General features: G+C 50.0%; 1 protein-coding gene across 2 annotated transcripts in view; it reads right to left on the reverse strand.

Moving 5' to 3' along the window:
* Positions 1–755: 755 nt before the first annotated feature.
* Positions 756–19,418, reverse strand: part of LOC144501232 (aldehyde dehydrogenase family 3 member A2-like) — a 37,726-nt gene continuing 19,063 nt past the window's right edge. For both annotated transcript variants that reach the window (XM_078224695.1, XM_078224694.1), the window contains 7 exons: positions 17,045–17,253; positions 15,692–15,809; positions 13,259–13,400; positions 11,161–11,327; positions 7,218–7,317; positions 4,813–5,045; positions 756–3,399 (listed from right to left, as the gene is read on the reverse strand). In XM_078224695.1, the coding sequence (XP_078080821.1) occupies positions 4,858–5,045; positions 7,218–7,317; positions 11,161–11,327; positions 13,259–13,400; positions 15,692–15,809; positions 17,045–17,253 (924 nt within the window). In that variant the 3' untranslated portion in view covers positions 756–3,399; positions 4,813–4,857. The remainder of the gene's footprint in view (positions 3,400–4,812; positions 5,046–7,217; positions 7,318–11,160; positions 11,328–13,258; positions 13,401–15,691; positions 15,810–17,044; positions 17,254–19,418) is intronic.

Raw genomic sequence — 19,418 nt, forward strand, 5'->3', positions numbered from 1 at the left:
AAGAACAGCTTCTTCCCTGCTGCCGTCAGCCTTTTGAATGGACCTACCTCGCATTAAGTTGATCTTTCTCTACACCCTAGCTATGACTGTAACACTACATTCTGCACTCGCTCCTTTCCTTCTCTATGAACGGTATGCTTTGTCTGTATAGCGCGCAGGAAACAATACTTTTCACTATGTTAATACATGTGACAATAATAAATCAAATCAAAAAGGATTTGAACACATGTCCCGGGACGCTGGCCTGGGCTGCGTGCTCACTAATCCAGTGATACCATCACCGCCCCACACCCCCCCCCCCCCCCCACTCCACCCCACCCCCACCCACATCACCCCCACCATTTCCTATCATTAAAACCTCTCCCCTGATGAAGGGCCTGAATTCAGAGCGTGTCTGACTGATTCGCCACATGTGGCAAGTGTCTGGGACACTGCTTTAGAAACTCGCAGCTCTTTGTACAATACAATATTTATAACTTTAAGATGAAAGCTGGTGCGGGGAGGGGGGCGGGGTGGGAGGAAGGTAGGCAGGGAGCTCCTCAGAACATTTTCCTGCCGTGTCACTCATTCCCAAGCCTAGTGTAGCAGGAATCGCTCCGTAGCCTGTCCGTCGAACACCGTGACTGAACTGAGTCAACATTAACAGAACGTCCTCTTCCCACATGTCCATAGGATGGGACAGGCCATTCTGCCCCTCCACATTTGGGCCATTCTGCCCCTCCACATTTCACAGTCACTAAAAAAAAACATGTTTTAATTGCATCATTTTTTATTAATACGGAAAAGATACTTGCAACTTTTGCTACATTACATGGAATTAAAGGAGCGGTACAGTGGCACGTGGGTAGCACTGCTGCCTCACAGCGCCAGGGGCCCAGGTTCAATTCTGGCCTTCAGTCACTGTCTGAGTGAAGCCTGCACAGTCTCCCAGTGTCTGTGTGGGTTTCCTCCGGGTGTTCTGGTTTCCTGCCACAGTCCAAAGATGTGCGGGTTAGGGGGATTGGCCATGATAATCTCCCTGACACTAAGGGGCAATTTAACAGGGTAAATGTGTGGGGTTACGGGGATAGGTCCTGGGTGGGATTGTAGGTGGTGCAGACTTGATGGGTCGAACGGCCTCCTTCTGTGGCGCACGAGGTGTTGGGGACAGAATCCACAGACCCAGGGTGCAGGCTGTTCCCATTGGAGCCAGGCTACTTCAGAACACTTCAGGACTTCCCAATGTACTTTGCAGACAATGAAGTATCTGCAGTGCAGTCACTGCTGTAATCCAGGACAACACAGCAACTAAACTGCTGCTCGGGAGAGCTTGCTGAGAACAGTGTGTTTCTGTGATGTTGATTGAGGGATAAATCTCAGCCTGGACACCAGGGCTAATCCCCTGCTCTCCTTCCGAACAGCAGCACGGGATCTTGCGGCGGGGGCCCTCGTAACTCTGGTTCAGCGACTCATGCGAAAGGCAGCATTGCCAAGAGTGCAGCACTCCCTCAGCACAGCACCGGAGGAGGTGTCCGCCTTCATCTTGTGCTCAGGTCTCTGGAGCCCAGCTTGAATTGTCTGATACGAGTGAGACGTCTCGCGACAAAGCACGAGGCGTGTTCTCAGTAATGAGTTTCCGGATTACAGCAGGGGATAAAAAACAACAATCCAGAAATGCTGAACGCGTCACAGTCAGCTGAGGGAGCCGTCAGCCTGGAGGAGAAACAACTGCAGTCAACAATTATTTTCTTTTGCCAAACATGTCTGTTTGATTTGGAGTGAAGCTCAGTGACGGATAGAAGCTCCACTAAAGGCAGGAGTTAGCAGGAGGGGAGTTTAAACAGCAGCTTCTGGCAGCCAATTGAAGATCTCAATAGCCGGTGTTGCCCTATCTGCTGCTTCAGCGTTACCCTCGGCAACTGTTGGTGTTTGGAGTCAGATACATCTTCAACAGTTGGTCTTTGTTGGATGTAAGGGAAATTAACAGACAAGATACATCCCTATGAATACTGCAGGATACCAAGATCGAGGAAATTAGTATACATAAAAGCAAAATATTGCTGCGGTGGCGCAGTGGTTAGCACTGCTGCCTCACAGCGCCAGGGACCTGGGTTCAATTCCTGGCTTGGGTCACTGTGTGTGGAGTCTGCACATTCTCCCCGTGTCTGCATGGGTTTCCCCCCGGGTGCTCCAGTTTCCTCCCACAGCCCAAAGATGTGCTGGTTAGGTGGATTGGCCATGCTAAATCGCTCCTTAAGTGTCCCGGGATGCAAAGGTTAGAGGGATTAATGGGGTAAGTATGTGGGATTGTGACGATACGACCTGGGTGGGATTGTGGTTGGTGCAGAATCAATGGGCCGAATGGCCTCCTCCTGCACTGTAGGGATTCTATGATTCTATGCTGGAAATCGGAAATGAAAAGAGAGAGTGCTGGGAAACAGGGCGGAGAGAGAGAAAGGTTCTGTGTCCAATAGGACTCTGTGAAGCAGGAGAGTTTATGAGACTCGGAACATTAACTCCCTTTCTCTCTCTAGAAGTAGATAGATCAGGGGGAGAAATATTGAGCAGTTCAATGAAGACTTGGACACAATTCTTCCAGCAATATTCCGCCACTCCTGAGCAGAGATGCAAGCCAAAGTTTCTGATATTCTGCCTGACACTTCTGAAGAGGTGAGATGTTGAGGCAGGAGAGCTGGAATAGAAACAGTGACCTTCCCTCATGGGGAACATTACACCCCACAGCGATACTCTGCTGAGCTCCTCCTCCAGTCCTTACTTCCTGGGCGAGGCACACAGGTTTCGTTTGAGGGAGGGGTCGGCGGGGGGGGGGGGGGGGGCGTGGAGGGCCTAACACGATTCTGAATGTGGTTCAGTTTGCCCCGTACATACAAAACAGTTCTAGCTAATGGCCAGAGGGTAGAGCAAGTGTAGGCTATTAACCTAGTTAGGAGCAGCTATCCTCGATAGAGGGAGTGACAGGACAGGAAGTATCATTTATTGCAAATGGATTAGTGATTGAACCCCAGTAAAAATAAAAACCAAGGTTCAAAAATAAATGCCATTGTTAATTAGTTAAAACCCGATAAACATCAAATAAAGAATGTCAGAGAAATTAACAGGATAGGAGGCCATTCAGCCCATCTTGGCTGTGCCAGTGCTAGCTCTCCCACGAGGATTATCACACTGTGATTGGGAGGTTGTAGTGGTGAGTTGGGGGTGTTTGAAATAGACGAGGTAGCGGGCGCTGGAGACACACCCACTGTGGGTCACAGCTTTTCCCAGGTTTCAATCAACTCCCACTCGCTCCCCCCCACTCCCAGATTCCGAGGCTCAGTTCACATCATAGCCTCCCAGGTTCATCAGAAGGTCATTGTAGCATCGTCACCTTGTCTCTCTCCCGTGGGTCTTTAAGCAGCAAACCTGGAAGAGAAACAGAATTCAAATGAATTTTCTTTAACCAAACTCTTGCAATTGGAAGCGGCGACTCACCTCCACCCCAGATGTGTCAGCTTCTCGTGAGGGGTACTTTGTCCAAGCAGTCACTCCTTCAGCCTGGAGTTCAAGATGGTGATGGCCACACAGGCACATCAATAAATCTTGGAATATTTAGTCCATAAGGAGATCCATTTGATTGACACTCTCTCTCTCTCTCTCTCTCCAGGGTTTGCTGTCTGCAGCGCATACAAGCTGCAGAATGCAGTGTAGCAAACTGCCCAGGATTCTTTTAATATAACTATTATGGATGTAGGGGGATTGCCCCATTAAGAGAAATGGGTCAGGTGACCCAGGACTCAAGCTCTACCCTGCTGAAGCTTGCCTTGCCAGCCTGATGCAGACAGTGTGAGAGAATAGACATGTCAATAAACAGTTCCAGTTAGTTTACTTCCATTTACCTTGTGGCCTTTTATTAGCCTCGATATCAGACCTCAAACATAATCCACACCGGCAACCTCGACCTCCTTGAAGGACAAGGGCAGGAGGCTGAACACTAACCTCAAAGGCATAAGACATAGGAGCAGAATTAGGCCACTCGGCCCATCGAGTCTTCTCCGCCATTCAATCATGGCTGATATTTTTCTCTTCCCATAACCCTTGATCCCCTTATTAATCAAGAACCTATCTATCTCTGACTTAAAGACACTCAATGACCTGGCCTCCACAGCCTTCTGCGGCAAAGAGTTCCACAGATTCACCACTCTCTGGCTGAAGAAATTCCTCCCCATCTCTGTTTTAAAGGATCGTCCCTTTAGCCTGAGGTTGTGCCCTCTGGTTCTAGTTTTTCCTACTAATGCAAACACCCTCTCCACGTCCACTCTATCCTGGCCTCGCAGTATCCTGTAAGTTTCAATAAGATTCCCCCCCATTCTTCTAAACTCCAACGAGTATAGACCCAGAGTCCTCAACCGTTCCTCATACGACAAGCTCTTCATTCCAGAGATCATTCTTGTGAACCTCCTCTGGACCCTTTCCAAGGCCAGCACATCCTTCCTTAGATACAGGGCCCAAAATTGCTCACAATACTACAAATGGGGTCTGATCAGAGCCTTATAAAGCCTCAGAAGTACATCCCTGCTCTTGTATTCCAGCCCTCTCGACATGAATGCTAATATTGCATTGGTCTTCCTGACCTGGGAATACAGTCATTGTTCCGTGGCTGTCACTGGGTCAAAATCCTGGAACTCTCTGCTGAACAGCACTGTGGGAATAATTTCCACAGCTGAAACTGCGGCAGTTCAAGGCAGCCGATCACCACCAGCTTCTCAAGAGGGAACTAGGGATGGTTAATCAATGCTGCTCTTGCTCACACCCAGAGATTGAATGAAAAAGACCGACCTGGCATTGACACCTAGTGTTCCCAGTACGACAGTCGCCAACGAGTCACATTACTGTGCATCTTCTACGTTTAGTCATCACCCACAGAGTCATCTTTTGCTTCGAGTCAGTGGCTGGCGCGTAGCGGACATTGTTCATCTTCTCGAAACCCAGCGACCTCATCACGCAAGCACGGCGATGGCTGAATGTGTCAAAGGTGAATTTGCCGTGGTACGCCCCCGTGCCACTTTTACCTGGGGGTAAAGACCAGAGGAATCAGAATTCCTACAATGCAGGAGGCCATTTGGCCCATCGAGTCTGTACCGACCACAATCCCACCCAGGCCCTATCCCCGTAACCCCACATATTTACACTGCTAATCTTCTAACACTGAGGGACAATTTACCATGGCCAATCCACCTAACCCGCACATCTTTGGACTGTGGGAGGAGACTGGAGCACCAGGAGGAAACCCACGCAGACACAGGAGAATGTGCAAACTTCACACAGACAGTGATCCAAGCCGGGAATCAAACCCGAGTCCCTGGCGCTGTGAGGCAGCAGTGCTGACCACTGTGCCACCGTGCCACCCTGAACGTGAACATGGTATAAAACACCAGCACAGCTTCTGTGGTGACCCATCATCAGAAAGGCCTCATGTTGCGAAGATGGAGCTCAGTCCCTTTAAGACCACAAAGTTTCATTGTTACGTCAATGCAGGTTCAGGTCAATTAGAGTTTCAGGGTGGCTTTTTCGGACAAGAATAAAGTGGGATTGGGATTGGAAGACGTTTTCTAACCCTGGGGAATTCCAGGAAGCACTTGGCCGTATCAGGTGATGCCAGCTCTACCAGGCCCCCCCCCACACCCCTCCCTCGCAAAGTTGGATGGGCTAGAATGGGCGGAATGGCCTTCCTCCCCTGCATTTATTTTGTGAGCGACTCTATCCACAGTTCTGAACTCCCATTTAGAAAATGCCTTCTGCAACCAGGCATCCCACAGCTGGGGCGAACGCCAACAACTGGATTAACAGCGTTCCTGGAGCAACCACATTCACTCCCATCAGATTCCCAACTCCAGAGTGGGATGGGTCAACAGCTGAAGGTGTCTGGATACCAGAGCAATGTTTATGCCCAGTTAATGAGGAATAAATTGCAGGAACCAGACTCTCTCATGTAAAAACGGTGCAGCTTTCAGTGCTCTCTCCTTGACTCCGGTGTCACACCCTGCAATCCCACTCAAACGGGAAGTGAAACAGAGCCACGGGGGAAAGGAAAGCGACTGTGGTAACACAGGAAATGCAGGGGCCAATCACCATAGAACCCCTACAGTGCAGGAGGATAACATTCGGCCCATCGAGTCTGCACCGACCACAATCCCACCCAGGCCCTATCTCCGTAACCTCATGTATTTAGCCTCGCTAATCCCCCGAGCTAGTTACCAGATAATCTCTTTCATAGAGTCGTAATATCCCTACAGTGCAGAAGGAGGCCATTCGACCCATCGAGTCTGCACCGACTCTCCGACCGAGTATCTGACCCAAGTCCATTCCTCCATCCTATCCCTGTAATCCCACACATTTACCATGGCCAATCCACCTAACCACCACATCTTTCGGGCTGTGGGAGGAAACCCACGCAGACACAGGGAGAACGTGCAGACTCCACACAGACAGTGACCCAAGCCGGGAATCGAACCCAGGTCCCTGGCGCTGTGAGGCAGCAGTGCTAACCGCTGTGCCATCGTGCTGTCCACAAAGGGATTGATGTAATGATGATACAAACTATATTTCACACTGTGGCATCTCTTTTAATCCCAAATTCTAATTCAGATTTCACCATCTGCAGTGGAGGGATTCGAACCCGGGTCCCTAGAACTTTACTCTGAGTCGATGGATTACGAGTCCAGTGACAATACCACTGCATCACATTTGCATTATCGTTCTGTGATATGGATCGAGGGGGAAATACCGACTCGGACACTTCCTGCTCTCCCTCAAAATAGTGTTCGCCCAATAATTGAAAGAGTAAGAATGTTCTCCTACCCCCTGTACACAAGGATGGCTTCCATGTAGATAGCCATGATGTGGAGTTGCTGGCGTTGGACTGGGGGGAGGGCACAGTAAGTAGTCTCACAACACCAGGTTAAAGTTCAACAGGTTTATTTGGTAGCACGAGCTTTCAGAGTGTCGCTCCTTCATCACCTGCTCTGAAAGCTCGTGCTACCAAATAAACCCGTTGGACTTTAACCTGGTGTTGAGAGACTACTTACTGTCCATATAGGTACTAACATGGGGAACTAGTCCTGCAACAATAACCAAGGATGCCTTTCATCAAAGCATCTTGTTCTCCTCTTTCCAATGTGGCTCATTCAGTCTGACCCTCCCTGCAGGACAGACAGAAATGTAAACAAACGTTCTGAACTCACCAACACCCCCAAACGGCAACGTGTCGATGGTGTAATGGATCATGCAGTCATTTACAGTTACACCACCACTGGAAGTCTGTGCGATCATTCTCTTGATTAGCTGCAGAGAGAGAGAGGCAGAAATAATCAGTTTATAACATTGAACAATCCAGTTGGTTCCAGATTCCCAGTTAGAACATAGAACATAGAACATAGAACATTACAGCGCAGAACAGGCCCTTCGGCCCACGATGTTGCACCGACCAGTTAAAAAAAAAACTGTGACCCTCCAACCTAAACCAATTTCTTTTCGTCCATGAACCTATCTACGGATCTCTTAAACGCCCCCAAACTAGGCGCATTTACTACTGATGCTGGCAGGGCATTCCAATCCCTCACCACCCTCTGGGTAAAGAACCTACCCCTGACATCGGTTCTATAACTACCCCCCCTCAATTTAAAGCCATGCCCCCTCGTGCTGGATTTCTCCATCAGAGGAAAAAGGCTATCACTATCCACCCTATCTAAACCTCTAATCATCTTATATGTTTCAATAAGATCCCCTCTTAGCCGCCGCCTTTCCAGCGAAAACAATCCCAAATCCCTCAGCCTCTCCTCATAGGATCTCCCCTCCATACCAGGCAACATCCTGGTAAACCTCCTCTGCACCCTCTCCAAAGCCTCCACATCCTTCCTGTAATGTGGGGACCAGAACTGCACACAGTACTCCAAGTGCGGCCGCACCAGAGTTGTGTACAGTTGCAACATAACGCTACGACTCCTAAATTCAATCCCCCTACCAATAAACGCCAAGACACCATATGCCTTCTTAACAACCTTATCTACTTGATTCCCAACTTTCAGGGATCTATGCACACATACACCTAGATCCCTCTGCTCCTCCACACTATTCAAAGTCCTCCCGTTAGCCCTATACTCAACACATCTGTTATTCCTACCAAAGTGAATTACCTCACACTTCTCCGCATTAAACTCCATCCGCCACCTCTCGGCCCAACTTTGCAACCTGTCTAAGTCTTCCTGCAAACTACGACACCCTTCCTCACTGTCTACCACTCACTGTCTACTACAACTGTCCACCAGTTGAATCATAGAATCCCTACAGTGCAGGAGGAGGCCATTCAGCCCATCGAGCCTGCACCGACCACAATCCCACCCAGGCCCCATCCCCATAACCCCACATATTTACCCTGCTAATCTCCCTGACACTACGGTCAATTTAGCATGGCCAATCAACCATGGATTGGCGAGTAACTCACCTCCTGACTCTCCAAAGCCTGTCCACCATCTACAAAGGCACAAGTCAGAGGTCTGGTGGAATACTCTCCACTTGCCTGCATGAGTGCAGCTCCAACAACACCCAAGATGCTTAATGCCATCCAAGACAAAACAGCCTTGGTTTATTGGAATTCCTTCCACCACCACCACACAGTGGCAGCAGTGTGTACAATCTACAAGGTGCAGCCACTCACCAAGGCCCCACTCACCGCACCTTCTAAACCCTGGACCTCAATTACCTGGAAAGACAAGGACGGCAGATACAAGGGGACACCACCACCCAAAGCGCACAACACCCTGACTTGGAACGATATCGCCATTGCTTCACTGTCGCTAGGTCAAAATCCTGGAGCTTCCTTCCTAACAGCACTGTGGATGTACCTACACCACACAGACGGCATCGTTTCAACAAGATTCACCAGCACATTCTCAAGGGCGTTAAAGCTGGAGTGGCCAGTGATGCTGACATCCAGTCAATGAATACAAAAAGTTACACCTGTTTTCTCAATGTTAAATGACGCTGCTGTGAAAACGTGGATTAATAAAACCACGCGTAGTTATAATCACAACTTTATCATAAATCATCCCCAAACAATCGCGACACAGGAACAGAGCGAGCCAAACAAGTGAAGAAAATATTAGTCATGGACGTAGCTTTAAACAGCGTTACAAGAGTGAGGAGGGGGGTGGGGGCAATGGTTGGCCTGGGGGATGGGGGAGAGGCAGTAATTTGGGCTGGGGGTAGGAGGGGGGGGGGGTTCGGAATTCCTGAGCTCAGGATGGATATGGCTGAAGGCAGAGTTCCTAAATGTGACCAGGTCTGGTATCTCAGCGCCTCGAAAGCTTGTGTGGCTTTTGCTACCAAATAAACCTGTTGGACTTTAACCTGGTGTTGTTAAACTTCTTACTGTGCTCACACCTTCACCACGGTCCATCTCACAGCAGCCGTGTCAGAGCCACTGCGATCCCGTCTCCCAGGATTTTCATCCAGGGCTTGGTTCATTTCACAGCGTGTCCAGGATGAGTGGGAGCGCCAGAAGAAGAAACCGGATTAAATGAAGGCTGCGCGGCAGCGTCACGTATTGGAGTTCGCAGGAACAGTTCCTTCACAGTCAGTTCCTGATCTCAGCCGGGCTGCTGCAGCGAGGCTGGAAGTTGGAGGTAAAGTTCTCTCTCAATGGGAGGTGCTGAGGATGGCCACTAGACCACGATTTGGCCTTCCGGGGAGACCTGGGAGGTGTTGGTGGCCTGTCCTCTCGGTTGAAGGGTTTCGAAGGTTCAAACACGACTTCTAAAAGCTCAATTTCCCACTTTCCTGAAGGAATTCCGTCCTTGCTGTGATTATAGTTCCCCGGGTGTCAGACCCCCATTGGTTCTCCATTCGGAATCGGACAGGATAATCGAGCTCACTCAGCAGGGACCGTGTGGGGGGGAGACCCTGGTTAATTTGTCCCTTTTGGGGGGGGGGGGGGAGGGACCCTGGTTAATTTGTCCCTTTTGGGGGGGGGGGGGGGAGAGAGGGACCCTGGTTAATTTGTCCCTTTTTGGGGGGGGGGGGGGAGAGGGACCCTGGTTAATTTGTCCCTTTTGGGGGGGGGGGGGGGGAGAGGGACCCTGGTTAATTTGTCCCTTTTGGGGGGGGGGGGGAGGGACCCTGATTAATTTGTCCCTTTTGGGGGGGGGAGGGACCCTGGTTAATTTGTCCCTTTTGGGGGGGGGGGGGAGGGACCCTGGTTAATTTGTCCCTTTTGGGGGGGGGGGGGGAGGGACCCTGGTTAATTTGTCCCTTTTGGGGGGGGAGGGACCCTGGTTAATTTGTCCCTTTTGGGGGGGGGGGGGGGGAGGGACCCTGGTTAATTTGTCCCTTTTGGGGGGGGGGGGGGGAGGGACCCTGGTTAATTTGTCCCTTTTGGGGGGGGAGGGACCCTGGTTAATTTGTCCTTTTGGGGGGGAGGGACCCTGGTTAATTTGTCCCTTTTTGGGGGGGAGGGACCCTGGTTAATTTGTCCCTTTTGGGGGGGGGGGAGGGACCCTGGTTAATTTGTCCCTTTTGGGGGGGGGGGGGAGGGACCCTGGTTAATTTGTCCCTTTTGGGGGGGGGGGGGGGAGGGACCCTGGTTAATTTGTCCCTTTTGGGGGGGGGGGGAGGGACCCTGGTTAATTTGTCCCTTTTGGGGGGGGGGGAGGGACCCTGGTTAATTTGTCCCTTTTGGGGGGGGGGGGGGGGGAGGGACCCTGGTTAATTTGTCCCTTTGGGGGGGGGGGGGGGGAGGGACCCTGGTTAATTTGTCCCTTTTGGGGGGGGGGGGGGGAGGGACCCTGGTTAATTTGTCCCTTTTGGGGGGGGGAGGGACGGACCCTGGTTAATTTGTCCCTTTCTAACCCAGGGCCGCTGAGGCACGGGGCCAGCCCCAGATCAGGAAACTGGTCACAGACCCAGGGTTAAAAGTGGGGCCTGTTCCTGGTGTGACTGTGTTGGCCACACACTGGATGAACCGACTCCCTGTCTCCCCGGCTCTGCGCGCACCGTGACAGCAGTTAGTTCAAAGAAAACGCAGAGAGCGATACACGTCAAACTGCTAAAGGGAAGGGAGCAGCCAGAAGGTTCCGGTCTCGGAGACCAACGCACCAAACACAAAGCAGCTCCAGAGGCTGCAATCCTCACCTTATTGTCGTGAGAGAAGACGTAGAGAGCCAGAGGCTTGTCCCTCTTGTTGATGAAGCTAATGGCTTCGTCGGCACTACCGACCGTGACTATCGGCAGCAGGGGGCCAAAGATCTCCTCCTGCATGATCTTGGAGCCGGGATCCACGTCCGTCACGATTGTGGGAGCTGAGCAAATATTAACAAGAGGCTCCGTTTAGTAATTTAAGAAGTTCTCTCCAATCAGTGACCAAATGAGCATCTGGTGAGATAGTTAATGCATTGATTTCAATTTCCCAAAGCTCCCTAGATTCAGGGAGGTCCCATTAGATTGGAAGATAGCAAATGTAACTCCATTATTCATTGAAGGAGAGAGACAGAAAGCCAGAAACTACAGGGCAGTTAGCTTAACATCAGCCACAGGGAAAATGGTAGAATCCATTATTAAAGGGGTTACAACAGGGCACTTGATTACTTTGAGCTTATTCAGGCAGAGTCAACATGGTTTTGTGACAGGCAAATCATGTTTAACCAATTTATGGGAGTTTTTTGAGGAAGTAACATCTGCTGTGGATGAAGGGGAACCAGTGGATATACTGTACTTAGATTTCCAGAGGACATTTGATAAAGTGCCACATCAAAGGTTATTGTGTGAAATAAAAGCTCCTGGTATAGGGGGCAACATATTGGCATGGATAGAAGATTGGCTGGTGAACAGGAAGCAGTGAGTAGGCACAAGTGGGTCATTTTCAGGTCGCTAAGATGTAATAAGTGATGTGCCACAGGGATCAGTGCTGGGACCTCAATTGTTTACAATTTATAGAAATAACTTGCATGAAGGGATGGTTGCGGAATTTGCTGATGACACAGAGAGAGATGGAAAGTAAGTTGTGAAGTAGACATGAGGAGGCTACAGAAAGATATAAATAAGTTCAGTGAGTGGACAGTAGGATATCGGGGGCGGGGGGGATGCAGATTTGAGATTACCGTCAGATTAACCGCGATCTTATTAAATGGCAGGTTCGAGGGGCTGAATGGCATCCTCCCGCTCCCTGTTCCTATGTCCATCTGCCTCTCCGTATCAGAATGCTCAGCACTGGGACATTAGCAGAATGGGATGTGGAAAATCCAGTCCCTGCTTCTTTGGCACCATATCCAGGGAGAAGTCACCAATATAAGGATGGGGAATAGAACATGGGGGTGAGAGGATGTTAAAGTTCAGCTGTCGGTGTACAACATCCAGCTTCTCCTCTTCCTCCCAGCCCATCCCCGATCCACAGCTTAGCGCACCCTCAGCCTGTGCTCCAACCTGGACACCTGCCCCCGCCCCCACTCCCCGCCCTTCCCAAGACACCCATGAGCTGTCGATATAAGGAATAACAAATACAGATTCAAGGTTTTGGGAAAGGGGTGCAGGAGGAATTTGAGGAAGAATTGTTTGTTTATAAAGTGGTAAGGATCTGGAACTCGCTGTCTCTGTCACCCTCGTGGGCAATCAACTCATTTCAATCGATGGGCACCTGAAGGAAGTAGACTTGCAGGGCCACAGGGATAAGAGTGGAGGCAGATGGGACTGACTGAACTGAGCGGCAGAGTGGTTAGCACTGCTGTCTCACAGCGCCTGGGACCTGGGTTCAATTCCTGGTCTCGGGTCACTATCTGTGTGGAGTCTGCACATTCTCCCCGTGTCTGCGTGGGTTTCCTCCGCGTGCTCCGGTTTCCTCCCACACTCCAAAGATGTGCCTGTTATGTTGATTGGACATGCTAAATTGACCCTAGTATCAGGGGGTTTAGTAGGGTAAATATGTGGGCCGAGAGGGCCTAGGTGGGATTGTGGTCGGCGCAGACTTGATGGGCCGAATGGTCTCCTTCTGCACCGTAGGGATTCTATGACTTATCCATGGAGAGCTAGCCGAGACTAGATGGGCTTTATGGCCTCCTTCTGTGCAGTAAACGTCTATGAATTTATTGGCTGTAACGCATTTTAAAAGAAAAGGAGAGAGTTATGAAGAGTGTGACAGAGGTCAACTCAGTTCCATGAGATAATATTCACCCAGACTGCATCATCCAGAGCAGCTGGGTTAATGGTCACACTTCACCTCCCACAGCCTATACAATACCTATGTAAAGATTCTCTTCATCACTTTGACCACCGTACACAACGCTCGCTCCCTCCAGCAAAGACATCAGCCTCTTAAAATGTCGCTGGTTGACAATACGCCCATAATCCGGGGATTTCTGGGGATCAGCTCCGTAGAATTCCTGGAACAGACCGAGTAAGGAATGGTCAGACAGGGAAACACCCCAATGGCCATCTTGATGCTGCAACGTGAGGGGGCAACGTCTAATTGAGTGGATCAATAATAAGGAATTAGACCCAAGATGGCAGCAAGTCTGGGCAGACAAACAGCCTTTTGCCAAAATTAGTCCCTTATCAAAGTGAAATCAATGGTGACCCCACACACATTCGAGTTTTGTATAAAGTTCTTCCATTCCCCTCAGCATTGGGAGAATTTGAATTCCACATTAAAATTCTGGGAATTAGATTTAACAAATCGGGAAAAGTGAGGATGAAGCTGTTGGATTGCTGGAAAACTCCGACTGGTTCACCAATGTGCTTCCCGGAGGGAAAGGTGCCATCCTTACCCAGTCTGGGACTCTACATGATTCCAGACACGCACCAACACGCTTGACCTTTAACTGCCCTTTGAGATGGTTGAGTGAACCAATCAGCTGCGAGCAAATTATTACCGAAGGCTCAGGAAGGAAGCCCAGCATCTTCTCAAAAGCATCTCTGGGTGGTTAATATGCCAGTCTTACAGCAATGCCCACAGCCTGGGACCGGGTTAAACAACACAGGGCATCGACCATCCTTTCCCATTCAAAGAATCTCATTCCCAATTCGATTCCTTGAGGGTGAGTAATTGGTGGCCATTCTTTTTATTCATTCCCGGGATGTGGGCGTCGTTGGCGCGGCCAACATTCATTACCCATCCCCATTCCTAATTGCCCTCGAGAAGGTGGGAGTGAGCAGCCTTCTTGAACCCCTGCAGTCCAAGACTGCAACAGCAGACAGTCCACAGATACTTCAAACACTGGGACCCTGTTCAATCCGACACACATTACGGAGGAGATTGGTTTAAAATTATGAAGCGATGGAATTTGTTGGAAACTGGCAAATTCCCGTGGGTGAAAGAGGATCATGAGGAACGTTAGAATCAAGTTAAACCGAATGAGTCGGGGCAGAGAGGGGGAGAGCTGTTTGTTTGACACGGGTGATGGTTTTGGGGTCACTCCAGTGGAGTTAGTGATGGGATCAGGAGCCACATCAATGTTTAGGAAGAGGTTTGAAAAGTGGTTTAAGGGAAAAGGAGGGATAAAAGGTCAGGCACATGGGATAAGGATGTGTGTGAAGGATAAACACTTAACACAGACTGGCTGGGTCTATTTGTGTTGTCATTCTCCGATATATCCTCAGGAACCGACAGAACACCATAATTATTACAGCATCATGTCAACGCTGAGATTTAAACCCCGACTGCAGAGTTATCACACCCTCCTCAACACAGAGACTGGAGCGAGTGAGTGTGAGGAGACCCGAGTGAGTGAGTGAGTGTGAGGAGACCCGAGTGAGTGAGTGTGAGGAGACCCGAGTGAGTGAGTGTGAGAAGGCCCGAGCGAGTGAGTGTGAGAAGGCCCGAGCGAGTGAGTGTGAGGAGACCCGAGTGAGTGAGTGGAGACCCGAGTGAGTGAGTGTGAGAAGGCTCGAGCGAGTGAGTGTGAGGAGACCCGAGTGAGTGTGAGGAGACCCGAGTGAGTGAGTGTGAGGAGACCCGAGTGAGTGTGAGGAGACCCGAGTGAGTGAGTGTGAGGAGACCCGAGTGAGTGAGTGGAGACCCGAGTGAGTGAGTGTGAGGAGACCCGAGCGAGTGAGTGTGAGGAGACCCGAGTGAGTGAGTGTGAGGAGACTCGAGTGAGTGAGTGTGAGGAGACCCGAGTGAGTGAGTGTGAGGACAACTCGCTTCCGAGGACGACTCCCACCCAAACCACATTTTCTTCTTTCAGGTCCCAGTTGACCTGTTGACCCTGCCACAAGACAGAAGAGCCGGAATAGGCCATTCAGCCCATCGAGCCTGCTCCACATGCCACAAGATCATGGTGGCACAGTGGTTAGCACTGCTGCCGCACAGTGCCAGGGACCCGGGTTCGATTCCTGGCTTGTGTTACTGTCTGTGTGGAGTTTGCACGTTTTCCCCGTGTCTGTGTGGGTTTCCTCCGGGTGCTCCGGTTTTCTCCCACAGTCCAAAGATGTGTGGGTAGATGCATTGGCCATTGTAAATTGCCCCTTAGTGTCAGGGGGACTAGCTAGGATTGTTGTCAGTGCAGACTCGATGGGCTGAATGGCCTCCTTGTTCACTGTAGGATTCAATGATTCGACTGTGGTCTCAACCCCATTTTCCTGCCTTTCCTCCATATCCCTCGTCTCCCTGGTCACTCAGGTATCTGTGTAACTGACCCAGCCCCCACTGGCACGAACCCTCTTCGTAACTCACAAAGAGATATGTGCTGATCTTCTTCACCACTGCGTCTTGGATACTTTTATCACACAGGATGTAATCTGGAGCGATGCAGCTCTGTCCACAGTTAGTGAACCGTCCCCACGCAATACGTCTACAAAGAATAAACAAGTTATTCACAAAGTGATCTTATCCAAGCGTAACGTTTTTATAATTCAAATTATGCTCTTAGAACCTGAAAAACACCATGAAATGCTGCAGCAGACCAGACTATGGATTAAGTGCTGGAAAATGGGATGAGAATAGATAGATACTTGGTGGCCAGCACGGACACAGTGGGCCGAAGGACCTCTCTCTGTGCTGTTCAACACTGAGTCTATAACTGCAGAACGTTTACAGCATTCAAGAAGTTTATTCACCTCTTTGTGCCTCATATTTATCGTTGTCACAAGTCGGCTTACATTAACACTGCAATGAAGTTACTGTGAAAATCCCCAAGCCGCCACACTCTGGTGCCTGTTCGGGTACACCGAGGGAGAATTTAGCACGGCCCAATGCACCTAACCAGCACGTCTTTCCGACTGTGGGAGGAAACCGGAGCACCCGGAGGGAACCCATGCAGACACGGGGAGAACGTGCAGACTTTGCACAGACAGTGACCCAACCAGGAATCGAACCTGGGTCCCTGACGCTGTGAGGCAGCAGCACTAACCACTGTGCCACCCCTGCCCATACACTCCCAATATGGACATAGCATGGGTTTGATAGTGGGTTATGGGGAGAGCTAGATAGGGAACAGAATATAGCTTCTGCAAGCTCTACACAGGTTGGATAATGTTCCCTCTGCACTGCTGCAAATGTATGAACCTCAAGCCCAAAGTCAAGTCATAATCATAGAATCCCTACAGTGCAGGAGGCGGTTGTTCGGCCCATCGAGTCTGCACTGATCACAATCTCACCCAGGCCCTATCCCCGCAGCCCCATGTATTTACCCTCAAGTTAAAGTTTATTTATTAGTTACAAGTATGGCTTACATTAACGCTGCAATGAAATTACTGTGAAATTCCCATGGTCGCCACACGCCCTGTTTGGGTCAATGCACCTAACCAGCACGTCTTTCAGATTGTGGGAGGAAACCTAGCTAGTCCCCCGACACTAAGGGCAATTTAGCGTGGCCAATCCACCCAACCCGCACACCTTTGGACTGTGGGAGGAAACCGGAGCACCCGGAGGAAACCCACACAGACACGGGGAGAATGTGCAGACTCTGCACAGACGGGAGTCGAGGCGGGAATCGAACCCGGGTCCCTGGCGCTGTGAGGCAGCAGTGCTAACCACTGTACCACCGCTTACTGCAGCAGTGTGACAACTTTGCAACCAGAAACCAACCTGCAGGCGACGTCCAGATCACAGTCGGTGTCGACATAACAGGGACTTTTGCCTCCAAGTTCCAGGGTCACGGGGGTCAGATGTTTGGCCGCAGCCTCCATTACAATCCGGCCAATGCTGGTACTGCCCGTAAAGAAGATGTGATCAAACTGCTGCTTTAGGAGTTCCGTCGTCTCCTCCACTGCTCCATTGATGACCGGGTAGAGGTCCTGATGGAGGAGGGTGCGTAAAGATAGAAAAAAAACAATAAAATCACTTTACCCTCCCCCAAGGATCACAGTTATACTGTCAATCGCTCAACAGGGGGCGTGGTTAGGCCACTCTGCCCCTCAAACTTACTCCACCCCTCAAACTTACTCCACCATTCTGGTAGATCCGTGCCATAGCTCCATATAGAAACAGGAAATAGGAGCAGGAGAAGGCCATTCGGCCCTTCGAGCTTGCTCTGCCATTCAGTATGATCCTGGCTGATCATCCAACTCAATAGACTGCTTCCACCTTTCAAAATATCCTTTGATCCCCTTTATCCCATAAGCTATATCTAACTCCTTCTTGGAAACATACAATGTTTTGGCCTCAACTACCTTCTGTGGTAGTGAATTCCATAGATTCACCACTCTCTGGGTGAAGACATTTCTCCCCATCTCAGTCCTAAAAGATTTACCCCCTTATCCTTAGACTGTGACCCCTGGTTCTGGACATCCCCACCATCAGGAACATCCTTCCTACATCTACCCAGTCTGGTCTTGTTAGAATTTGAAGTTTCTGTGAGATCCCCACTCATTCTTGTAAATTCCAGTGAACTGAAGACCGATAAAAGGAAAGGAAAGTTCTGGTAAATGTTTTATCCCCCACACAGTTACTGGACTATTAATCTTGAAAACACGCATGGGTTCAAACCCCATTCAGCCAGGCTGAGGGAAAAATCAAAATGTGGGAAATCGAAGGCTGGCATCGGGAAAAATGACCATAAAGTTTTTCAATTGTCGCAAAAACCCAACAGGATAATTAACATCCTTTAGAGAAGGATACTCGTCACACTCACCTTGACCGGGACAAGTGCGAGACTCCAGCCACAGGCCCAGATGGTTGAATCTTAACTGCCCTGAGAGGCATAGACAGGGTGGATAGTCAGAGGCTTCTTCCCAGGGTGGAAGTGTCAATTACAGGAGGCACAGGTTCAAGGTGAGGGGGAAAGTTTAAGGGATTCGTGTGGGGAACATTTCTCAGAGTGGTGGGTGCCTGGAATACGCTGCCAGAGGATGTGATGGAAGCAGACACATTAACAACATTTAAGAGGCATCTGGATGGGTACATGAATAGGGAGGGAATAGAGGGATACAGACCGAGTAAGGACAGAAGGTTTTCTTTAGTTTAGTTGGGACATCATGATCGGCACAGGCTTGGAGGGCCGAAGGGCCTGTTCCTGTGCTGTACTTTTCTTTGTGGGTCAATTATATCAAGCTGCTACTACAGCAGTCCAAGAAAGACAAATTTGCATTGACACAGCACCTCTCACATCCACAGGACATCCAACAGCACGTTACAGCCAAGGTAGCATAGTCACTGTTGTAATGTAGGAAACACAGCAGCCAATTTATACACAGCAGTGAAATGGCGACCAGAGAACCTGTTTTTAAATCAATATTAGTTTGAGGAGAAGCACTGGCCGTGACACCAGTAATCGCTGCCCTGATCTTCGTTGAAGAGTACCATTGGGATCTTTTGCATCCTCCTGAATGTGAAGGGGGAGCCTCATTTTAATATCTCACCCAGAAGAGGGCACCTCTGACAGTCCAGCACTCCATCAGCACTGCGCTGCATCGTCAGCCTAGATTGTGTACTCGTGTGTCTGACTCGGAATGGAGAATGTGCCACGCACTCAGCCATGGCTGACGGTGCAACATGGCCCACCACGTTGTCAGGGTAACAGAACGTCAGCCCCACCAGAGGCAACCCCACCCCGAGACACAACATTGCAACAATCAAGCAGCAAGGCTCAGCCAACAAGGCTCTCAGACAACGAACAACAAGATTGGAAAATGTTCCCATCAGCGGAGAGGTTATTATGGATCAGTAGAGATTTTGGGGAATTTGGGGTGGATCTGAAAATGGATCAAAGTCTCACTCTGGTCAAAGAATCGAGGGCTCCGATTTCCAACGTTAGGTGTCAGGAGGACAGGGACGGGACAGGAGCTGTAGCTCGGGTCACTAACTTAGAAAAACACAGTGAGGTAGACTGCCGTCAATTTTATGAATTCAAAATTCACAACAGCAGCATCCACTCGGAAACAGTTGGCGTAAGAACTCGCCAGGACATTGCTGTTTGCCGACACAGGAACAGGAAATGTTGCCAAAGAGCAGTGTTTGAGGC

This window comes from Mustelus asterias, chromosome 12 (genome assembly GCF_964213995.1).
Source record: "Mustelus asterias chromosome 12, sMusAst1.hap1.1, whole genome shotgun sequence".
NCBI classification, from domain to species: Eukaryota; Metazoa; Chordata; class Chondrichthyes; order Carcharhiniformes; family Triakidae; genus Mustelus; species Mustelus asterias.